This window comes from Panicum hallii, chromosome 3 (assembly GCF_002211085.1).
Source record: "Panicum hallii strain FIL2 chromosome 3, PHallii_v3.1, whole genome shotgun sequence".
In the NCBI taxonomy this organism is placed as follows: Eukaryota; Viridiplantae; Streptophyta; class Magnoliopsida; order Poales; family Poaceae; genus Panicum; species Panicum hallii.
This window is the reverse complement of record NC_038044.1, coordinates 17707131-17721231: the sequence shown is the minus strand read 5'-3', so window position 1 is coordinate 17721231 and position 14101 is coordinate 17707131. Positions and strand designations below refer to the sequence as shown.

Here is a 14101-nt window from a genome sequence, read left to right as displayed (position 1 = left end):
CTGGGGAAGCTACGTACGTAGATACGTACGTGCTCGCAACTGGCCGATACGGATAGACCCGTATTAATAGCTACGCCAAGCAAAAATACGACCCGTGTACCCATATGGTCAGCACGACGAGGGAGCGGTCAAATGCGGCGCACTATATATCCGTCCGTCGCGTCGCATTGCCTGCCTACCCTACGCTGCACGCATGACCCCCGCGCGCGCAAGTGTGCGTGCTTAGCTTGCTCAGTGTGGTCTCATCCATCTACCGTGTCCGCGGCGCAGCAGGAGGAGGGGAGCAGGGCGGCGGCGGCCACCACCACGACGTGCGGGGCGCGGCGGCGGGGCCCATGGAGGAGCACTCGCCCACGGCCGCGGCGGGCGGCGGCGAGCGGCGGTACCGCGGCGTGCGGCAGCGGCCGTGGGGCAAGTGGGCGGCGGAGATCCGCGACCCGCACCGGGCGGCCCGCGTGTGGCTCGGCACGTTCGAGACCGCCGAGGCCGCGGCGCGCGCCTACGACGAGGCCGCGCTGCGCTTCCGCGGCAGCCGCGCCAAGCTCAACTTCCCCGAGGACGCGCGCCTCACCGCCCCGTCGTCCACCGCCGCCGCGGCCGCTCCGGCCGCAGCGCCGGCGCCGTCCGCGACGGCGGTGGCGGCCTCGGCCGCCGGCGCGTACCCGGACGCCAGCGCCGTCTCGGAGTACCTGCAGTACCAGATGCTGATGCAGGGAGCCGGCGGCCACGGCGGTGGCTTTCCTCATCAGTACTACGGCGGCGCCGCCGCCGTGAGCAGTTCCTCGGGCTCATACTCCTTTCCCGCCTCCTCCGTCACCGTGGCTTCCGTGCCGCCGTCCTCTGCTCCGGGCTACGGCGAGGCGGCGCAGTGGGCCGGCAACAGCTGGGCGGACGGTAGTGCGTGGAGCTATCCGGCGACTACGGGTTCTTGGTCCGGTTCCGGCCACTACCCACCGTCGACTCGTCCTCCTCAATAGCCCATGCTCCAATTCCATAATTCCCACGTCTGCCAGTCTGCCCCCCCCCCCCCCCCCCCCCCGGCCCCCCCGGCCCGCGAAAGAAGAAAGCTTGTTGGAGAAGATAGATGTTTTTTTTTGTTCCAAGGTGCATGCATCCGTGCAAGATCCAGAAGAAGGTTGCGATGTTGTGTTTCTTCTTTGCTTGGCGGTGTTGATCCTGTATTAGTCATGTGGTGGTGATTTTCGGCTGCAACTTAATGGAAAAGCACGCGATAAATAACACTTCATTTAAAGAATTCTTTATCTGTCGATGAGGCATGTGATGCTGATACCTGAGGTCGTATCATCTGATGTAACACTAATATAGAACATGATATTACGGCCTGTTCGTTTCCTACCCATCATATCAAAGAGAATCTTGCTATTTAGAGGTATTAAATAAAATTTGTTTATAAAACTTTTTGCACAGCTGGGTGCTAATTCGCGAGACAAATTTAATGAGCCTAATTAATCCATAATCTGCCACAGTGATGCTACAGTAATCATCCGCTAATCATGGACTAATATACCTCATTAGATTCATCTCGCGAATTAGCCCTAGGGTTCTGCAATTAGTTTTGTAATTAGACTTTATTTAATACTTCTAAATGATAAGATTCTCTTTGATGTGACCTCTCTAAACTTTAGACCCTACGAAACGAACACACCCTTAGTCCCGGTTGGAAAATCTACAGTCTCGATTTTCCAACTAGAACAGCCAACATCCGGAACTAAACCTTTAGTTCCGGTTGTAGAAATCGGAATTAAAAGATCCGCAACACTAAAAAAACTAATTAGCAAGCACAATCAACCTGCGCTCCATAGGAATCAAACTCAAGACCTCCTGCCTCGTATATAGTTTTCTTACCACACCACCTATACAACTTTTGTGACTCTAAATGGGATGCTTTCCTTTTAAGCTGACCCGTGAAGAACTTTTTAGTCTCGTGAAGAACCTAACCGGGACTAAAAGGTGACTCTTTAGACCCGATTGGTGTCAGCATTCGGGACTAAGGAGAAACTTTTAGTTCGGATTGATGGCTCCAACCGGGACTCTAATCCCCCTCTAGCCATTGGACTCGGGACTAATGCTTTTATTAGTCTCGGATCCAACCCCGATCGGGACTAAAGGAGGTGGATGAAATGCATATAGTGTAACAACTTCGCGCACACACTGGCATACGGGGATGTTTGGTACGAAGCACGTGGGTGTCAAAACATCTCTTACAAAGTTCATGTAACTCCAATCAAAATTTGGTCATGTATCATTTTTGTTAGAAGTTTTCTTTTTATCTATAACACGTTTTTGTTAGAAGTTGGTGAGCTCTTGCAGGACCAACAGAATTACAGAAAAGGCTCTAAATGATAAATCCACATTTTTTAGTCTGTGCGGACCTTGTTCTCGGCCTATTCTAGATCTTCAAGAGTGTGAACAAGGCTTTTCTTCTTCTCAAGCGACGTGGAGTTGCTCTAGCGCCGAGTTAGTGTTAGAGCTATTAGGGACTTGGTTTGGGCTAAAAGTCCATCGCAGTCCAGCGAGTTTAAAGGGAAGCCCACGACAACAAGCTGACCAGAATCTGGGTGCCACTAACCATAGTGGCTGGCAGCCTGGCAGAGGACCAACGATTAGCGATGGACATGCAACACACATGTTAGATACATGGATGGCTGGGGTGATGGATCAAGTGACAAGAGCCATTGAATCCAAGAAAAGAAAGAAGGGGGGATTTTACATAGAGGACTAAAGTCGGAAATACATCTTTCAATCATCTACAGGAAGTAATGAGGTGATGTGTAGCGAAGGACCGTCATTGAGTTTGGGCTAGAGGTGGGAAATGCATGTGGTGTTCACAAGAAATATGGTGACATGGAGCAAATTTTTTTTGTGACGAATGTGTGTAAATAATATGTATTATCAAAAATTAGCATATTTTTGTGTTGGTCCACCAAAGACGATACAGGAGAAGGAAGCTACGAGACAAGGAGCGATAGGAGGTTATTATTGACGGCCGCAAATGAGACGAGGAAGGCATAAAGAGAAAAGAACACCGACAAATAAGATATCTACAAGGGTTATAGATATGCTTGGTTTACGTTGCAACATCGACTAATGAGCTCAACGACAACAAATATGTAACATAACATGTCTACTTACTTCTCTAGAATGGTTTTGTGTGAGTTGAGATTCCAACATCATATAAATAGAGGCTTCCCGTGGTAGCCAGATGTATACTCTTATTAAAAATAGAGGTATATCCTTTGTTACGTATTGTTTGGAAAGAATAATAATAATAATAATTTCAATGCAAACCATATCTGATTCTGATTATGGCCAAAACACTATGAAATTGTAAGAAAAAGCTAATGCATCAAATAATTTGAACAGCACAATATGATAACTTATTAAATAAACCAGCTCCACTTTTGCAGTTTCAGCGGCAACTTATAGATTTGCTTTATTTTAATCATATGGACGGCTAACATTACGTTGTCTTATAATTAAAACTTTGGTTGCATTTCTTTCTATAGCTAATTAGTTCTCGAATTGATAAGATCTTGTGGGATAGGATAGTACACTGTAATTTTATAGTCGCATGTAGATTTTACTGCCTAAATGTAATCGTTGTCTGAACAAGGAACGTAACTGTTCGTGGGACGATGACCGTGGCATCGACGCATCGGCTTAAATCTCTCCACACTACGCATACCAAAGTGACTAGTACTCCGTATAGATCACAAGAACAAACTCGAACCCACCTAGTCGCCTACTCAACCGCCCCACGGATGAAACCACGGACGAACGGATCACGACTGCGCCCGTGCGCCGGCTTCGAGACCGAGCCGGACCGGCCCGCTCGCGGTCCGCAACCGCCGCCGCCCGCCCCGCCACGCCCTCCTCTTCCGCGCAGCGCAGGCACATCAACGCGCGGGCCCACGTGCCCCGACCCCAAATCCCAGTGAGGCAGTGACGCGCGGGGCCGGCGCCGCCCCCTTGTCGAGCGGGCCCCACGCGAGGGGCAGTCCGGTCACTTCAGGTGGCGTGTCCCTTTCGAACTCGACTCCGCCACCAACTGCTTCCGCAGGTGCTGTACTGCTGTTTGGTTTAGCTGCCCCCGCCCGCTGCTGCTGCTGCTGGTATCCAGCGGAGCCCAACCACCTTGCTTGCTTCCCCGTCGAGGCCGCCCTCGGCTCCTCCCGCCGCCGCCCCGCCCCGCGAGAAGCTTCCGGAAGGTCCGGCGAGGAGTGTCCGGCCCCTCGATCGCAATGCCGGAGGACAAGGAGTACGCGCCCGTGCCGCTCGGCCAGGCGTCTGCGGAGGCGGCGGCGCCCGACCCCGAGGACCCCGTCAAGTCGCCGCCGCGGCCCAGCTCGCCCGCCACGTCCACGCGCAAGGTCCGGATCCGTCTCGCCCTAGAACTAGAACCTACCCCCGCGCTGTATCCTGGCGCTCGGATCTGGTCGCGCCTGTGCGGCTGCGCTGTCCCGGACTCCCGGTTCAACTGCTGTCTCGCCCTTTGATCTTCAGAAGTCCTGTTTCGGGTGGGCAGCAGGGGTCGGCCATGTGCGGCGACATGACCTGACCACGCGTTGTGAGGCCAGATTAACGCTTTCATTTTTTCAAAATACCCCATATTATCGGTCCTCTTAGAGTCTTAGTGCTATTTTGCGCTTGTGCTTGTTCGTCCAATTCAACGTTCATTGTGAAAAGCCGGAAGCCACTGGCTGTGGCAATGTGGGGGCATTACTTACAGTATAGATCCTGTTGGAAATGAAGGTTTAAGGGGTACAACGTGATTTCTCACGACACCAAATGCAAACTATGTCGTGCTTGAAATAGGCATTGATTTTTTTTTCGTTATGTGAAGTAGGCACTGAAATTTAAACGAGATTTTCAGCTGTCTGTACGGAGATTTGTGCCGAATGCTGCATATGATTCTACTACACATGAATTTGGTTTTCAAACAAGTCTTGAGTCTGGACATGACATAGATGCCAAGTCGATGTGCCGTAGGTAGCACGATGTTCTTGGCTTCAAAAGTTTTTTGAACTTGAGCATGCAGAGTTGTAAAGAGGGAATGCATGAACTCGTTCAACAATTTTGTTAGATAATACGGGCCTCAACGCTAGAAATATGATAAATTAACTACCCTTCTATGTTAGTCTCTGATCTATCCCAGTGGATAAATAGCAGTTCACATATTTAGGCATCTAATCATTTTCCATCTTAAAGGTTTATTTAGATACAACGATAATGAAATTATTCCAGCAAATCAGATAAATGAGTACCCAATCTTTTTGTATTACTGTCTTGTTTTTCCTGGTGTATCTAAATCAATACATTTCTTTACAAGTCTACATGCATGTGACATGATGTTTACAGACAGTATTTTTCGTACTTAATAACCTTGGCACCTTGTTTGTTTCACTAGGCATGCTTTGCTGTTCTTCAAAGCTGGGTGTCAAGAAAATTTATGACCGGATGGTATGTTTCACAAGGACCAATTCAGATACTTTGCAAGAGCTACAATATATCCATGCTAATATCCTGTTTTTGTCTGCCTACCTTTTCTTTGCAGTGTAGTTCTATTCCCAATTGCTGTCACGTTCTTCATCACTTGGTGGTTTATTCAATTTGTTGATGGTTTTTTCAGCCCACTCTACGCAAAACTTGGGTTTGACATATTTGGTAACTGTTTATACTAAATTCATACTATACTTATCATTATGTATTGCTAAGTGTAGAATTATTGATATGCCAGCTATAACTAAATTCTTTGAAGTTCTTGAGTACATGATAAATTGTTATGATTTGTAGAGTGCATATACTTTCTCTTTCTTGAATTCATATCTCGTGACAAGAGATTTTGACAATATTTCAGGCCTTGGGTTCTTGACCTCCCTGGTGTTTATACTTCTTGTTGGAATATTTGTGTCCTCTTGGGTGGGTTCAACTGTCTTCTGGATTGGAGAATGGTTTATAAAGAAAATGCCATTTGTAAGGCACATATACTCAGCGTCAAAGCAAGTTAGCACTGCTGTTTCACCAGGTAATGTAATCTATATACAGCTGCAATTTCACATGCACCAGAATGATAACATCTGTATTACGTATTATTTGTGGCAAAGAGATTTATGTAGCTTTTCTGTAAAATGGTCGTTTATGTTCCTATTGCCAGCACATGGACACTATATCTAAAAAGTGATAAGTTTTAAATAAGGTAAACATTATGCTCCATAAAGAGCATAAAACAGTTTGACAGTCACATTTTTTTCTTGCATAATTTTTTTTACTACCATGACTCAGAAGCACCAATTCTATGCACTAAATGTTGTGTGTATGTAGCTATCAATATTTTGACATTTATTTCCAAGTTTCTTATAGTTCCTTTCTTCTGCCAGAAATGTTCTTATAATGTTTTATTTCCTTTCGACAGATCAAAATACAACAGCATTTAAAGAGGTAGCGATTATTAGCCATCCCCGTGTTGGAGAATATGCATTTGGATTCATAACATCAACCATGGTTCTTCAGGTACTTGTTCATGCATATTTGCAAGCTGTAGATGGCTTTTGACCAGCAGATGGTGATCTTTTGCACTTCATTATGGATATTTTCCTAATTAATATGCTGTCAAAAGTTTTTTCATACATTTTTTTTGGTGATTCAGAAGCATGCATCTGAAGATTCATTCCATTATATTTTGTGTTCTCGTTCTCTTGTGTTTAAGGTTAGCATAAATAATACTACCTCCGTCCCAAATTACAATTCGTTTTGGCTTTTCTAGATACATGTACTCCCTCCGTCTCATAAAAAGTGCAATCCTGCGTTTGAAAAAAATCCCACAAAGAGTACAACCCTAGAAATTGGATCTCAACTACCTGCCTAATTAAGTGGTCAAATTTGATTTGCATGCCAAAACTAACTGCATGTGGCCAACAAATGAGGGTACGAGAGTTTCACGCCATCACTAATCTGTCTGAAAAAAACTAGAATTGCACTCTTCATGGGAGGGAGGGAGTATTTTGCTATGCACCTAGATGTACACAATGTCTAAAGACATAGCAAAAATTATGTATCTAAAAAAGCCAAAACAAATTGTAATTTAGGATGGAGGGATTATAAAATTAAGTCTTACATAGCATAGTAAGGTTACTTTTCCATAATTGTCACTCTTTTCACACAATAATCATACAAAGCCTTAGCCCTGCAAGCCAGCCTGGAGCTGAGACCCAGTTTCTTGGGGTAAAGGGATATAGCAGTGAATCATATTAATTTGGACATCTATCGTTCCATTCAGAGTAACGTTGCACTTAAAGAGGAAGTTCCTATGCTTAGGTTAACACTTGACGACGTTTCTTGGAATCTTGGTGAACTCTGAGATGACCATCAATTGTTTCATTGCAGACAGACAAAGGTGATGAAGAACTGTGTAGTGTTTATGTGCCTACGAATCATTTATATATCGGTGACATCTTTTTGGTAAACTCTGCCGAAATTATAAGGCCCAATTTGTCCATTCGAGAAGGCATAGGTTGGTTCCTTGCTCTCTTTTTACGTTTGCCTCTACTGCTACTGTCCAGAGAAAAGAAAATAAATTCTATTGCAGTAATTCCTTTGAATGATTTGATTTGAGATAGGAAGCAATTGTTAAGTTGTTCCTTCCTGCTAGAAACTATTGAGTTTGCCTCTATTGAGTTTGATTTTCCTTTTTTGCATTTGTTTCCCAAGCTGATACAAACTCATCAACTACTTACAATAAAACTTTTCCTATAATAGCTGGTTTTCTAATATTTTGATTTTGCTGTTGTGCTTTCTACAGAAATAATTGTTTCGGGAGGAATGACTATGCCACAGGTGATCACGTCACTTGAACCAACTCCTTGCAAGAGCCAGAACATCCGATTAGACAGAGTGATGACTGTATGAGGCATGAAACTAGGTATATATCAGGCATAGTCTTCTGCAAGCAGGGTTTTGAGAGCTACCTTTTTCAAGCCCCCTTCATTGCTAGCATCCTTTGGTCCATTTTGCATCTGAATGCCAGTCAAAATCAATTTATTGTAACGAAGGGAATGTCAAATTACTAGGTTCTTGCAAATCGAATATAGACTGATATATACATTACTGTTGCTGGTACGTTGTATTGCAGGGTTGATTGTGGAGAGGCGAGTGCCAATACCTATGATCAGTTTTGGATTAGAAGCTGGGGCACGGAGCAATTCAGAATGCAAAAGTGTGGCACCAGATACATGGCAACCAGAAATGTGATCGTCCTGCACTGCCTTGTGTTGTGCATTTCATTGGTCGGTGGCATGAACATTGCAGCTTCGGTTGCGAAGATTTAAGTTGTTTAAGTGATGCTCCAGCCGCGTGGCCTTTGCCTGATTCAAGTTGTATCAACCAGTGTTCACTTTTGTATATACAAAATTTCCTATACTAAGAGCTGCCGAAATCACGAATTCTTGTATTTTGAGCGTCGTTGGTGAGATTATTTTGGCGTGGGAGGGCGGTGCATTTTCGGGTTTTGAATTAGGGACGTCAAAAATAGCCAACCAACGTCAATCAACTCTACTGTAATTGCGGTGGGGCAAACTGACGCAGCAGGAGGGTGATGCTAAACTTCCAAGCAGTAGGGAAGAGGGGCCATTTGAGCTTAGAGAGGTAGGTGTGGTGACCGAATTGGCGTTGGCGGGAGGCTGGCACTGTGAGATGCTGGGGAGTGCTGCCAGCAACCAGCGGCAGCCGGCAGGTAACGGACGGAGAAGAGGTGGACTTGTGTGCTATTCCATAACATCTATTCCGATGTTCAGTCAGCAACTCAGAACACTTTCTATTTCAGGTTATGTATGTAAAAAAGCCATCACAGGTTGGGTTCCTTTCATGGAGTCTGGAGGCACAGGATAAGAGATGATCCACACAATAAGCAGGCCTTTCAACTCAGAATAGCATGACATGAAGGGGGTAAAATCCTTTGATAACCTAAACGACAGAACAGGGAAGAAACAGAAGAGAAACCCTTTGGTGCAAGGCCAGTGTCACGAGAAACGAAGAAGAAACCAAATGTCAGGGTAGTACAACTCAGACAGAGCATCAGTCTGGGAGAACAGCGCATAGGATTCACATCTTAGTTTCAAATGCTTCCTAAACAAAGCTCACAAAGGCCAAGAGAGCGGCTAAAGACCTTTCCCTGGAAGAGTGGCTTATATACTCTGCATCTGGGAGAAAGAGATCCGGATCGTGTTCCCCTCCAGTGTGCTAGCGTGTTTCGACACGAGGGCCTCGGTCGCCGCCTCTTCAGTCTCAAACATGACGAGAGCCTGCCTCTTGCCGTTCACCTCAAACAGCTTTGTGTTGATGACAGAACCATGCTCAGACACGTGATTGAGGATTGCTTCCTCGGAGATCTCTTGGGGGAGGGCAGAAATGTGGATCATCTTTGTTGGAGCGCAGCAATGTCTGTAGTTCTTGACCACGTTGCTGTTGAACCGGTTAAGGCTTGAGTTTAAGTAGTCATGTGCGTCAGGGGCGGGCGTAATGTTGGGGTACTTTGAGTAGTTAACTTCCAGTTTCTTCCCAAATAGAATTGCGCCCTGCAAAAATATAGGCATTCCAAATAGAAGACAATAGTCACAGATGTGAACAGAAGATAAGAATGCGATTGAGAAGAGAACCGGTGAGTCTGAATGTACCTTTAGATAATGCACAGCTAGCTCAGCCTGCAAACCATCAGCCATCTCAACTAGGGCGTGGTCTGGTTTATTACGCAATATCTTGATTCGTACTATGTTTCCGTACAAAGAAAACAGATTGAAAAGCTTATCCTCGTCAATTTTCTGCACAAAATAGGGAATGATTAAAGATAGTAAGTAGGTCTAATTGTTGCAAATAGTACTTAAGAGGATCTTCTACCTATTAAGTAAAATAAAAGCTCCAAAGTACATGAACTCACCAACCACTAGTATAATTATTCAAAAGAGTATAGAAATTTTAACACAAAGTAACCAAAGGAGTTGCACTAGCTTAGATTTGATGATAGAAAATAGGAGAATAGAACTTGACAAGACTCAAAACTTACGTCAGTGTTCAAATTACTAACTATGAGCGTGCACCGTTCATTGGTACCAGTCACTCCATGAGGTAACGTTCCACCAAACGCAGCCGCAATCATTGCAGCTCTTCCCATCTGGTATCACCAAACATATTGTATGAATATTCACAGGAATTAGACAGCGATAACACAAATCAGAACAAATGCATAGTCAGTTAAAGCATCTCTGCTATACAGCATTGAAGAATCCATTCAGACGCCAACCTGTGCATACGAAGCTGCAAATAAAAAAAAGGATAAGATATTTTCAGGCATGTGCAATTAATAATCCAAAAATAAACAAAGTTCAAGTGCGCTACCTCCAGGTTGTTGGAAGGCATAGAGACTAGCTGGATCAGGATAACCTTGCTGCTACCAAAAAAAATGAAATAATAGAAAACCACACAGTTTAGCTTTATACAGCATCAAAAGATCCAGGTACAAAGAGTACACAAGAAAAGTATCGCCATCAACCTGAGAGGTCCTAGGACGCTGTTCTGTAGGCAATGATGGATTTGTAAAATCCCTGAAGATGAAAAAAGGAATTAGAGGCAAGTTGCTTTCATGATCCAAAGAAAATTAATATCATCACAGAAGAAAGACCCAGCTGCTAACTTAAGTTACATGCTAGCTTGTAAGATCTAAGATGACACTACTATTTCTAGGTAACTGGCATTAACACAAATTGCAATGTCGGTTGCAGGGATGGAAAGTCAATATATTACCTAGACCGGTCATTGTTGTAGTGGACTTGCAGTTCACTGAGGCTGGATATTCGAACAGAAAACAAGAAGAAATTAAGCTACAGAAAGTGAGGGAGACGAATTTCAAATTTGATAGGATGCTCATACTTTGAATATTGAATGTCTAGCTGGCAGCAACCATCATATATGTTTCTTCCCTGGGATATTGTGTTTGTTAAGAATAAAGTAATAAAGATATATATGCACAATTCAAGGACATTAGTATCATATAACATTACATGCAAAGAACCAAATGCTTCCACAGCTTCTTGGCGCGAGTTATACTGAATAAGAGCTTGAAAACCTGCATCAAGTAAGAAAAGGATGAAGAACCTTGAAGATGACAAATTATCTATATCTGGCAGGAAACGAATGTGTGACACAATGAGGAAAATATTAGAACACAAGTCCTTAATCAACCCCATGGGAAGAAGGGTTAAGTTTGTGAAAATTGTTTTGGTATAAAAATCATTTGAATTAAACAATTGGGACAGCAGGTTTAGATGTACAGAACTGTACCAGTCATTTGCAGACACATCTAGAACTTGTAACCAATTGCTATGTACAGCACATGATATTGCTAGTTGTTAAAAGCTATTGTTTACACCTTACTTTTCGAAAGAGGACGCAGCTCAGCGGACCCACATTTAATGCATATAAGGCTCATATGAATTGGTAAAGCCACCTTACCATTCACATGCAATCTATAAGTGAATCAGAAAATGTATAGCAGGTGTACGTGTGCGTGGTGAAAGAGATAGAGAGAGCAGGAAAATCTGACCAGCTGACTTTTGAAATGTGACTATCTTCTCCACAAATCCATAAGCTTTGAATACTTGATGTAGAACCTCCACCGTTATAGGATAGATCATGTGGTGGATAGTAACTAAGAGGATTCGGTTGGGTTCAGACTCCTGAGGCCAAGCAGCAACAAGCACCGAGATGGAAAAGAGGAGATAGAAAGAAAAGAATAAATTGAGAGGAATGTGTATAGAGTTGGAAAATAAGAGACTAGACATGATATGCCTATCTAAAAGAGGAGGTAGAACGATATAAAATACAGCTAACCATGCTGCCAATCAATGCAATTTTGAAACAATTAGTTGTGTATGTCAATGATTTTTATGAAGAACTAGTTTTACCACTGTTGCATCAGATGTCCAACTTTTAATAACCTTTTCCCCATCCTACTCCCTCCTTACAACAACTTATAAAATGGATTGCTCAAACTAGGGGAAATTACAAAGCCTATTCCTATTGATATGCAGGCAACTAAACCTACATGGAATCTATGGAAGTATAAATTGATGTTTTACAGAAACATACTAGCAAAAGGGGCAACCGTTACATAACTTAAAAGTATGCTCTCACACAAATAGCTATCCTATGACATGGGCTTAATAAATCTGATTCTTTTCCTGTTAAGTCATTGACTATTGCTGCCAAGCCTACATGTCGGATGTGATAACTGATTATCATACACTACATGCCAAAAAATGATCAACAAGAAAATTAAAGAACATGTGAAGCACTAACAGGCATTAGTTACATCCAGAGTCTATAGCATGACATTGATTTAGGTTTGTATCATTTTGGGAAATACAATATATAACTCTACAGTACAGAATTGCGTGGCGTACTTGATCAGAATTCCTTCCATGGGAGCTCTGGTCTGTGGTAAGTTCTTGGTGGGATGAGAATTGCATGTATACATTCCTTCCCCTAAAATGGCAAACATGATGCACAAAAATGATATACCACATACCAAATGGAACATGAAGCTCAATTGAAAAAAAGGTTACATTTAAGCAAAACAAGAATGTAGTACGGATGGAAAGCCGAAAAATCTATTCACAGAATTCATAAATTTGCACACATTACCTATCCAGTACAGTCATATATTTTAGCAGATTACGTTGCAAAACGTGTGAGTATCGAGCTTCTGGCATCCATAAATCATTACAGCCAATAGGAAGAAGCTGTATTACCTTACACTAGGTTGAACAGAACTGTAATATTGCAGCGCGCTCACAGAGGCATGTATGTCTTCCATCTGCAGAAGAGCCTACTCCACAAAATAACCAGAAGTCAGCAATAACAAGAAGTCAATCTACTCTATATCTCAAGAGCGCAGAAGAAGGAAGAGCTCACTTGGTTCTTGGCACGCAGCATGACAATCTTGGAGACCAGCCCGAACGGCTGCAACAGCTGGAGTAGATCAGACTGCAAACAGAACAGCACGGTGGGTAGATAGAAAGTAAAAAAATCAAATCTTTCGGCACAGAAACCAAACCCGACCTAAACCCTAAACCCAGAAAAACACAAAAGCGGAAAAGATTCAAGATTCCCCTTTTCTGCTCCCCATCTCACCTCAGCAATCTCGTGCCCAACGTTGCGGATGTGGATTACCTTGGACGGCTCCGCCATCCTCCCGCACTGTAACACAAGCAGCAGCCATTAATCAACACCAGGGGCCGACCCAGTATAGGACATGGGTGTACACATGCACACCCGATAATTTTTGCAAAAAAATCGAAGCCAGAAGGTATGATACATGTATATATTTGTAACTGGGTCAGATCCGAATACAAATTAGTTTACATTAGGGTTTGGGGTGCTCCGTTCCTCACAGCAAGAAGGGAAGAGAGGGGGCAGGCATACCTGGTGGGTGCTAGTCGCCGGCGAAGGGCCCGGTGAAGACGTGCGAAGGGCGCCGCGGCTTGCCCAGTCGCCGCCGCCAGGAAAGGAAGGTCGCGAGGGGGAGGGGGGCAGGGAGAGGAAGAGGGGAGCGGGGAGAGGTGAACGGGAGAAAGAAATAGATGGGGAGCAGGGAAGGGGTGCACGTCCAGCAGGCTGCAGGCACCAACGCCGTCTCGATGGCAGATTGGCAGCGTATTGCTTAGGTTTTCTTCATCTGTTATTGGGAGTTCCTTTGGAGCGTAACTTAAACTATTTGAGCAGAAATAACGTAGAATTAGAGTTATATAAAACTTGCGATCCTACACAAATTTAAAATATAAAAAATATTCATGAGATCCTTAAACATCATGTTAATTTTTCAAAAGAGCCAACCTCGTACTAATTTTCCTTCAAAAATCCTACAGATTCGAGCATCTAATAAAAATTCTAATTAATTTTACAGGTACAATATTTTATTCCAAAATATCATATAAAAGTTTTTATAAAGGTTTAAAATATTTAAAAATTCATATGGTTTCTTTTGTTCCTAAGGACGTCTAAATTATTATCTTATAGTCTATCCATATTAATC

The 14101-nt window shown here is 43.7% G+C and overlaps 3 protein-coding genes across 7 annotated transcripts; 2 read left to right on the top strand and 1 right to left on the bottom strand.

Annotated features, from left to right (window-relative positions):
* The first annotated feature begins 202 nt into the window (after nucleotides 1-202).
* LOC112887456 (ethylene-responsive transcription factor ABR1-like) lies at nucleotides 203-1015 on the top strand. Its single transcript, XM_025953631.1, has one exon. It carries the CDS (start codon nucleotides 336-338, stop codon nucleotides 975-977), a length of 642 nt encoding a protein of 213 aa, XP_025809416.1. The 5' UTR covers nucleotides 203-335; the 3' UTR covers nucleotides 978-1015.
* Nucleotides 1016-4102: 3087 nt separating this feature from the next.
* Nucleotides 4103-8467, top strand: LOC112884928 (protein LIKE COV 2-like). 2 transcript variants are annotated; one of them, XM_025950574.1, is made up of 8 exons: nucleotides 4103-4391; nucleotides 5429-5481; nucleotides 5576-5685; nucleotides 5879-6046; nucleotides 6434-6531; nucleotides 7405-7531; nucleotides 7820-7939; nucleotides 8150-8467. In XM_025950574.1, exons 1-7 carry the CDS (start codon nucleotides 4263-4265, stop codon nucleotides 7924-7926), a joined length of 792 nt encoding a protein of 263 aa, XP_025806359.1. In that variant the 5' UTR covers nucleotides 4103-4262; the 3' UTR covers nucleotides 7927-7939; nucleotides 8150-8467. The 2 variants fall into 2 exon arrangements, with proteins under 2 accessions (XP_025806359.1, XP_025806360.1); XM_025950575.1 differs by having other exon boundaries at nucleotides 4261-4391; nucleotides 5581-5685; nucleotides 5815-6046.
* A 434-nt stretch (nucleotides 8468-8901) lies between these two features.
* Nucleotides 8902-13734, bottom strand: LOC112884927 (polypyrimidine tract-binding protein homolog 3). 4 transcript variants are annotated; one of them, XM_025950572.1, is made up of 15 exons: nucleotides 13492-13734; nucleotides 13201-13266; nucleotides 12982-13053; nucleotides 12819-12895; nucleotides 12471-12552; nucleotides 11612-11744; nucleotides 11070-11134; nucleotides 10939-10988; nucleotides 10813-10854; nucleotides 10562-10613; nucleotides 10408-10459; nucleotides 10313-10326; nucleotides 10076-10183; nucleotides 9690-9833; nucleotides 8902-9590 (listed from the first exon to the last, which is right to left on the bottom strand). In XM_025950572.1, exons 2-15 carry the CDS (start codon nucleotides 13255-13257, stop codon nucleotides 9201-9203), a joined length of 1338 nt encoding a protein of 445 aa, XP_025806357.1. In that variant the 5' UTR covers nucleotides 13258-13266; nucleotides 13492-13734; the 3' UTR covers nucleotides 8902-9200. The 4 variants fall into 4 exon arrangements, with proteins under 4 accessions (XP_025806357.1, XP_025806358.1, XP_025806355.1 ...); XM_025950573.1 differs by having other exon boundaries at nucleotides 10408-10456; XM_025950570.1 differs by having other exon boundaries at nucleotides 8902-9833.
* Nucleotides 13735-14101: the final 367 nt, after the last annotated feature.